Below are 9,489 nucleotides of genomic sequence, written 5' to 3'. Positions count from 1 at the left end.
ATCATACTCACACCAACTTAACATAAAGAAATTTAAACAAAATTATATTTTTTTTATAAAAACCGATCCAATCAAATCCCGCGCGTTTGAAACGGTCCTAGTTAAAAATAAATAAAAATGAAATTCATTTTATAAAGAGGATATTTTAGCTTTTAATTTTAGATACAGGAATTTAATAGATTATTTCTTCGCCTTAGCCTTGTTTGGAGATCATCCGCAACTGCATCGATGAACTCCTCCGTGTTCAGGTAAGTGTCCCTAGAGAGCCTGGACAAACATATATCAATCTTGATGGGAACATGTAACTAGATGATGACGAAGAAATCAGTGACTTACTTTGCGCCGTGAATGATGAGTGCAAGATCTTTTGTCATCTTTCCAGACTCCACTGTACCAACACAGGCAGCTTCGAGCTTCTCGGTAAACTCCAAGAGTTTTGAGTTGCCATCTAACTTAGCCCTGTTCAAAGATATGTTTGCATTCGCTTATTTACTCATCTTCCTAGTTAAACAAAAACAATATCACCCGCGTAAGGAGATTGTTTTCTCGCTACCTGTGTGCAAGTCCACGAGTCCAAGCAAAGATGGAGGCTATGCTGTTTGTGCTAGTCTCGCCACCTTTCTGGTGAACCCTGTAGTGACGGGTAACAGTTCCATGTGCTGCTTCGGCTTCAATAGTCTTCCCATCAGGGCAGACCTAATCAAATGATTAACACAACCGTTGTAAAAGACGCAACGTATAATCAACAGCTCAAAAGGAACATTGTAGTAAAGATTGTGTCATGATCAATACCAGAACAGATGTCATCAATCCAAGTGACCCGAACCCTACACACATTGCAAGAAGCAATTTAGCTAACAATAAACATAACGAGACATAAGCACTTAATGGCTTATATATATATTCATTTATCATTTTCACAAACCTTGTGCCAGGAAATCACTTTGGACATCACCATCATAGTTTTTGCATGCCCATACATAGCCTCCTTCGCTCTTAAGAGCGTAAGCCACCATATCGTCAATGAGACGGTGCTCATACCTAACAAATTCAATCATCTTCCTCGGTCAAATATAACATGCATAAGGCACAATGAGACCCCGAGGATGAAAAAACTAAATGCTGACTGACTCACCATATTCCAGCAGCCTCATACTTTGACTTCCAGCTGGCTTCATACACTTCTTGGAAGATGTCTTTGAATCTTCGTAGTAAAACGAAAAATGCAACCAACATCAAATATGGACAGAGCAAAAAAGATAGTGTGGTAAAATAACAGAAAACTAACTGTCACATACCTGCCATCGTATTTCTTAAGAATGGTGTTCTTTGTGCTAAGATAGAGTGGCCACTTTTTCTGGTAAGCAGTGTTCATCGATGCCTCAGCAAAAGCACGGATGGACTGTATATACAAGGAGAAAATATATAACAAGATCGTCAAAAGAACAAGTAGTTTTGACTGCAGTTGGAAGAGAGTGTAAGTGTTTATACCTCATCAGTGTTGTACATGGCCATAGCGACACCTCCTTCACCGGTAAATGTAAAGACTTCAGTTTCAGTTTTTCCGTCTTTACCCTCTGAAAACAAAGACATGACAGACTCTATTAGCATCAGGAAGAAACTGAAGGTTTCGAAACTATACAATGCCAGGTAGTAATATTACCAAAAGTCAAAGTCAGTTTTCCTGGTCCCTTGATAACAGCATCAGTGGCACGGTACTGATCGCCAAAAGCATGCCTTCCAATGCAGATGGGCTTTGTCCAGCCTGGGACAAGCTTGGGAACATTTTTGCAGATAATTGGTTCTCTAAATACAGTTCCTGTGACAATAAAAACCACAGTGTAAGGCAGCATAGAATGATCAATTCGTAGGCGTGTGTACTTCTCACCATTCAGAATATTCCTGATGGTCCCATTTGGACTTCTCCACATCTGCTTCAAGCCAAATTCCGTGACACGGCCTTCATCTGCACGCAAAAAAAAAAAGAAGAAGAAGAAAGAAGATCAATACTTGGTAAAAATATTCAATTTCAAAAGATCTAACAAAACATACCTGGAGTGATGGTGGCACACTTGATGGCCACATTATACCTAAAACAAAATTTACACAAACATCATAAGTCAGACTCAGAGAAGCAGAAAAGAGAAAAAAAAAAGTGGTTTGAGTAGTCTTTGTTTGTTCCAAGTTCAAACGCATACTTCTTGGTGGCTTCAGCACTTTCAATAGTAACTTTGTCATCAGTAGCATCACGGTGGGGAAGACCAAGGTCAAAGTACTTGATATCCAACTCCACAAAAGGGGTAATAAGCTGAAAACATACGAACATACGAATTTAAAAAAAAAAAAATCTGCAGAAAAAAACAAAATAAACCGCACGTATTAGAATAGGTCGCTCATACCTTATCCTTGATGGACTTCCAGATAACTCTGGTCATTTCATCACCTATTACACAAGACCAACGAAGCATATATGTTAGTATTTAGTAAAAAGTAATTTCAAATTAAAGACTAAGGAATTAACAGCACTCGATCACATAAAATCTGAAAATGTTAGTCATATATTGAATCTATTTCACCGATTTGAAGCTGTAAAGTGTAGACTAAATAGTTTTACCAGTATACAACGAAACGAGCCAAAAATATTCATTGGATCATCAAACCTGAATCGACCAATCGATGAACAGAGCTACAGTTATTATCGATCTATAACGTTCAGACAAGACCATCTAATAAAAAAATAAAGAGATCGTGAAAGTAAAACTAGTTTTCAGCTCTAAGATCAGGACGAAACAACGAAACTTCGATAAGAACTAGGCAAGCGAAAGGTAATACGTTTCATTACCGTATCAAATAAACGAAAAGCGAGACAAAGACTGATAGAGAGAGAGAGAAGGAGATCTCACCATCCATCTCGACGATGGGATTTGCCACCTTGATCTTTTCAAACGCCATGGTTTCTCGTTTGGACTCTAAGAAAGACGGATTCGACAGAAAATAATGGACTTCCCTAACTGTCGGCGATCTATAAACGAGAGAAGTTTTCTGGCGAGAGACGCAGATGAATGGATCGAAAGAGGGTGACTTTTGTAGGTGAAGAAAGGCTTTGCAGGTAGAGGGAGTATTTTTTTTTGTTTCCCTCACAACCAAACGCTATGTGTTAAAAGCTCCAATGCTCTTAGTGAAACAAAACTTATTCTAGTAATTCTCAAATCCTCTTATCTACTAGTGGCATAGTCCCCGCGCAAGCATAGAGCCAGGTTCGGAGTTTATGCGTTTGGTAGTTTTATGGACCGACATTGTCGAGTTTATTTTCTGAAATGTTTGTGTTTCTGTGTTGTCTATAATGGTAATGAATGGAATATTGTAATGCATACACCTTGATTCGGTTGATATAAGAATGGCTTAGAATTCAAATGGTTCGAGTTTTTCAAAACAAAAATTAAAAATTTTTAATTGCCCAGTAGCTTTATTAACGCTTTCAACTTCATGAGATTAGGTTTATGGGTGGACATGTGTTTACTTAGGTGGTTTGTAAGTATATATTTTTTTTAAATGAAAGGGAAAATGTATTAAAATTGTTTCATTTAAATTTAAGATTTATTCGAGCAATAGATATAATTTACACTTATTTTACCCATAATTAATAGTGGTAGGCACTTCCGTTATTTTATCGGTTCAGTTTGGGTTCGGTTCGGTGTGGCTAATTCAGTTCTAGAATTTTCCAACTGAAGTAAACCATGATTAGTTTGGTTTGGATATGTTTTGGTTCGGTTTATATTCGGTTCGGTTTTTATTCGGATTAGTTTGTGTTTCTTGTTAAGGAAATCTTATACTAAAAGGATCTATATGTAAATACATAACTCTACGGTTTAACCTACTTGTACTACTGTATAAATACTTTGTACATGTCTAATAAAAGATTCATTCAGCCTTATATCTTTATATGGTATCAGAGCCAGGTTAATTAACCTAAGCCGCCATCCCTCTCTTTTCAAATTTTCCTTTTTCTTTTTCTTCTCAAACCACGATGTCTGGATCTACCTCCTCACCAGCATCCATTGCCGAAACTATCACGGTTTCGAACTCCACCACACTGCTGAACATCAACATGACAAACGTCACGAAGCTTACTGCTTCCAATTTCCTCATGTGGAGCCGTCAGGTTCATGCTCTTCTCGAAGGATATGATCTCGCGGGCCACATTGATGGCTCTCTTGAGATTCCGCCTGAGACGATAACCAATGATGCTGCTGAGATCGTCATCAACCCGCGGTACACTCTGTGGAAACGACAAGATCGTCTCATCTACAGCGCTCTTCTTGGTGCTATGACCGCCACGCTACAGCCTCTTCTCTCTACGACCACTACTTCGGCTGAGATCTGGACCACACTTTCCTCGACCTATGCGAAGCCCAGCCGGGGACATATCAATCAGCTACGACAGCAACTGAAACACTGGACCAAAGGTACTAAGTCTATTGATGAGTACTACCAAGGTCTAACAACAAGATATGATCAACTTGCCTTGCTTGGGAAAGCTATCGATCATGAGGACCAGATTGAACAGCTGCTTGACGGTCTGCCTGAAGACTATAAGATCATTGTTGATCAAGTTGCTGCGCGTGATACTCCTCCGTCTCTTACGGAGCTTCATGAAAAGCTCATCAATCATGAAACTAAACTTCAACTCTCGAAGCAGGATCTCTCACCAGTACCGGTCACTGCCAACTACACCAATCACCGAGGTTCCTCTGGTTCGCACAACACTCGCAACCAGAACTCACGACGTGGTGGCTACCGTGGAAACCAAACTTGGCAGCAGCAGCAACAGTTCACCCCGTCGCCAACTCAACCTGCAGGACGTGGAGGCTATCAAGGAAAGTGCCAGCTCTGTGGCGTCTTTGGCCATAGTGCTCGCAGGTGCTTGCAACTTGCGCCACACGGAAGCACCTACTCTCAATAACAGGCGTCTCCAACTCCATGGCAACCTCGCGCGAACATGGTTCAGGCCACTGCCTATACTCCAAACCAGTGGATCCTCGATAGCGGAGCTACTCACCACTTGACCTCCGATTTGAGCAACTTGGCGTTACATCAACCATATCATGGTGGTGATGAAGTTGTCATTGCTGATGGCTCAGGTCTTGCTATAACTCATACTGGTTCTACTCTTTTTCCTACGCCATCTAAGTCGCTTGCTCTTAACAACATACTCTGTGTTCCGAGTGTTCATAAAAACCTCATTTCGGTTTATCGGCTTTGCAATACTAATCGCGTTTTTGTGGAATTCTTTCCTGCTCATTTTCAGGTGAAGGATCTCAACACAGGGGTCCGGTTGCTTCAAGGCCGCACGAGGAATGAGTTGTATGAGTGGCCCTGGTCGTCCCTGAACCCCACTGCAAGCTATGTGTCCTATCCAGATACCAAAGCTACCCTAACCCAATGGCATAGGCGACTTGGCCACCCCTCTTCTTCTATTCTCAAAAATGTTGTTTCTCAATTTTCATTACCTTGTTTTCAACACTCTTCAAGTGCTTTTCCTTGCAATGATTGCCTACTTAATAAAACGCATAAGCTCCCTTTTCATGAGACTACTATCCGATCAACCAAACCACTTCAATACGTTTTTAGTGATGTATGGCAATCACCTATTCTTTCTTCCCAGAACTACAAATATTACCTTGTCTTGGTTGATCATTACACTCGATACACCTGGCTCTATCCTCTAACAGCCAAATCCCAAGTCAAAGACATCTTCATCTCTTTCAAACCCCTTGTTGAAAACAGATTCCAAACCAAAATACAAACCCTTTTCTCTGATAATGGGGGCGAGTTTCTAGCCTTAAGATCATTCCTCGCCACTCATGGAATCAGTCACCTAACCACACCACCCCATACTCCTGAGCTCAATGGTCTCTCAGAGAGAAAACATCGCCATATTGTTGAAACCGGCCTTTCTCTTCTCTCTGCCGCAAGCCTGCCTCTCACCTTTTGGCCCCAAGCCTTTGCAACCTCTGTCTTTCTTATCAATAGAATGCCAACTCCAGTCCTTCTTAACCAATCGCCATTTCAAAAACTATTCCAGACACCTCCCAACTACCTTAAACTCCGAACCTTTGGCTGCTTGTGCTATCCATGGTTACGACCTTATGCTCCCAATAAACTTGAAAACAGATCCTTACCTTGTGTCTTCATAGGATACTCTCTCACTCAGAATGCCTATCTTTGCTTAGAACCAGTTTCTGGACGTGTCTATGTCTCAAGTCATGTTCGCTTTAATGAAACAGAGTTCCCTTATCATTCCCTAACTAAACCGACCTCACCAACCCCATCCCAGCCACCCACTGTCCCCTATGAACCTCACACAGTCATACCAGCGCCATCACTCCTACACTCTCCTCAAACGGCAGTGAACAATCAGACTCCTGCGTGTGATACTTCATCTCCTGCGCCTGTGCCTACACCTCCTACGGGTTCTTCAGCACCTGTAACTACAGGCTCGCCAGGCCCTGTTTTGGCACCTCTGCTGCAACCTACAGTGCCTTCTCCTATTCCAGTACCTGAAGTTCAACCTCCTCCTCGACATTCCATGACCACTAGATCGAGGAACAACATTGTCAAGCCGACTTCAAAATATAATCTCAATGTTGAACTTCAATCTGATCCTCACTGGATCCCATCTACGTGGCAACAGGCCATCAAACATGAGCGCTGGCGCAAAGCAATGTCTAGGGAGTTCAACTCTACTAATGAGAACCATACATGGGACCTTGTAGAAGCTACTCGCAAGATGAATATTGTGGGCTGTCGATGGGTGTTCACCATTAAATATAATCCAGATGGTAGCATTGATCGTTACAAGGCACGAATTGTGGCTAAAGGCTTTCATCAACAACCTGGGATTGACTTTAATGATACCTTCAGCCCGGTGATTAAATCAACTACCATTCGGTTAGTCTTGGGTCTTGCTGTTAGCTCTGACTGGCCAATACGGCAAATAGATGTCAACACTGCGTTTTTACAAGGTCATCTCGATGAAGAGGTCTTCATGTGCCAACCACCTGGGTTTACTGATTCAGATCGTCCCTCACATGTCTGTCGTTTGCGGAAAGCAATTTATGGACTCAAACAGGCTCCTCGTGCTTGGTACTCTGAACTTAAATCTTTCCTACTCAGTGTTGGGTTCCAGAACTCACTTGCAGATACATCTCTATTTATACTGCGCCATGAGGGCAAGTTTGTGTACCTCTTGGTATACATTGATGACATTCTTGTCACGGGCACAAGCACAGACCTTGTGCAACAGGTAATTGATGCTCTGGCCGCAAAATTCTCTATCAAAGACATGGGACATCTGAGTTATTTTCTGGGAATCGAAGCTACAAGAACACCACAAGGGTTACACCTAATGCAACGGAATATGTCACTGACCTGCTACACAAGACTAATATGCTTCATGCTAAGCCTGTTGCGACCCCTCTTCCGTCGTCTCCCAAGCTCACCTTGAACTCGGGTTCTCCACTGTCTAATCCTGCTGAGTACAGAAGCGTCGTCGTAAGTCTTCAGTACCTCGCCCTTACTCGTCCTGATGTCTCGTACGCGGTCAACCGTCTCTCGCAATTCATGCATAGACCTACGGTGGATCATTGGAACGCGGTGAAACGCGTCTTGCGTTATCTCTCTGGTACTCTTACTCATGGCATTCTCCTACGCAAACAGTCCGCTCCTCTTCTTCATGCCTTCTCCGACGCCGACTGGGCTGGAGACAGCGATGATTATGTCTCCACCAATGGCTATATTGTCTACCTCGGTTCTCAACCTCTGTCTTGGACTTCTAAGAAACAGAAAGGAGTTGCTCGCTCATCTACTGAGGCTGAGTATCGTGCCGTAGCCAACGCGGCCGCAGAAGTCCGATGGATATGCTCGCTGCTCACTGAGCTAGGCGTCAATCTTTCCTCTGCACCTACCGTGTATTGTGATAATATTGGTGCTACGTACTTGTGCGCCAATCCTGTGTTTCACTCTCGCATGAAACATATTGCGATTGATTATCACTTTGCTCGCAGTCAGATCCAGTCCCATGCTCTCCGAGTCACTCATGTCTCCACGCATGATCAGCTAGCTGATGGCTTCACCAAACCTCTGCAACGAAACCAGTTCCAGAACTTACGAGCCAAGATTGGTGTCACCAAGGTTCCTCCATCTTGAGGGGGCGTGTTAAGGAAATATCTTATACTAAAAGGATCTATATGTAAATACATAACTCTACAGTTTAACCTACTTGTACTGCTGTATAAATACTTTGTACATGTCTAATAAAAGATTCATTCAGTCTTATATCTCTATATTTCTGTTCGGTTCAATCGGGTTTCCCTTATTGAATTATTTTATAAGAAATCATGTCTTAAAACATAAACGCATGGTCATGAAATCATCATGCTGGTGACTATGAAAAAATAAATTATATAAAGTATTTCCAATATAAAACTGAAACAAAAACCTTTGAAAAAACACAAATAATTTACACTGCCCCTTAAAAATTAACTATATAAATTTAATCTATTATAAAACCTTAAAATCTCACAAAAAGTCTATAAGAATACAATCAAACCAAAGTTAACTAAAGTAAATAATATATTTAAAAAACCCTAATAAGTTAACAATGACTTTAGTCTTATGATTTTAATATATTATATATTGCTAGCATGTTTAATTCAAATAATAACAAAAACACATTGGTTTATGGGTTCAGTTTAATTCGTTTTGATTTGGATCGGTTTCAGTTCGGTTGGTTCGGGTTGGGAAAATCTTGTACCAAACTATTTGATAATAGACTTCAGTTTAGTTTGGATTGGTTTTGGTTCAGTTGGTTCGGTTTGACTCGGTTTAGTTTTTTTACCCACCCCTAATAATTAATTTCGAGAATGTAGATTTGTACTGGTCTTTTAAAGTATTAATTAATGTTAGTATTTTTTTTTTAAATGTATTTAAGTTTTATTTTTTTTGTACTGGGCTTGGATAGTGAAGATAAGTCGTGGACCAAAAGAAGTTATGATATGCCGACAAAACTAAGTATTTGGTATAGTGTTCAGGTCAATATAAAGATTAAGTTAAAATGGGTTTATTAAGTGTTAGAAATTAAGATTCAAAACGGTTCTAAAACCACATGAAACGATCAACGTTTGATTATCCTAGGCAATAGGTAGGAGAGAAAAATAAATCCAATCTATATTATTAAAAGAGAAGTATCCATTTGAAAATGTTCTTACTTCATTAATTAAACTCCATTTTCTTTTGCTTGTCTTTTTCAGTTACATTTATGAAATATCCTAAAACGAATAAAACTGTCTAATTTATTACTTGTCTTTTCAGTTACATTAATGAAATATGCTTAAATGAATTTAAACTTCCTATTTTATTGTTTGTCTTTTTCAGTTATTTTAATGAAATATCCTTAAATAAATTTGGACATAATGTCATTTAATCAAC

At 40.4% G+C, this 9,489-nt stretch overlaps 1 protein-coding gene across 1 annotated transcript; it reads right to left on the bottom strand.

Annotated features, from left to right (window-relative positions):
* LOC106319946 (cytosolic isocitrate dehydrogenase [NADP]-like) lies at positions 1–3,192 on the bottom strand. Its single transcript, XM_013758331.1, has 14 exons — positions 2,904–3,192; positions 2,400–2,443; positions 2,199–2,308; positions 2,053–2,090; positions 1,889–1,966; positions 1,664–1,819; positions 1,492–1,577; positions 1,299–1,402; positions 1,136–1,204; positions 926–1,041; positions 793–827; positions 554–696; positions 337–459; positions 1–267 (listed from the first exon to the last, which is right to left on the bottom strand). The coding sequence occupies exons 1-14, from the start codon at positions 2,950–2,952 to the stop codon at positions 159–161; spliced, it is 1,260 nt and encodes a 419-aa protein (XP_013613785.1). The 5' UTR covers positions 2,953–3,192; the 3' UTR covers positions 1–158.
* Between the last annotated feature and the right edge of the window lie 6,297 nt (positions 3,193–9,489).

Source organism: Brassica oleracea, unplaced genomic scaffold, assembly GCF_000695525.1.
Source record: "Brassica oleracea var. oleracea cultivar TO1000 unplaced genomic scaffold, BOL UnpScaffold00706, whole genome shotgun sequence".
Taxonomy (NCBI): Eukaryota; Viridiplantae; Streptophyta; class Magnoliopsida; order Brassicales; family Brassicaceae; genus Brassica; species Brassica oleracea.
The sequence above is the reverse complement of the archived record's forward strand: the minus strand, read 5'-3'. Positions and strand labels throughout refer to the sequence as shown.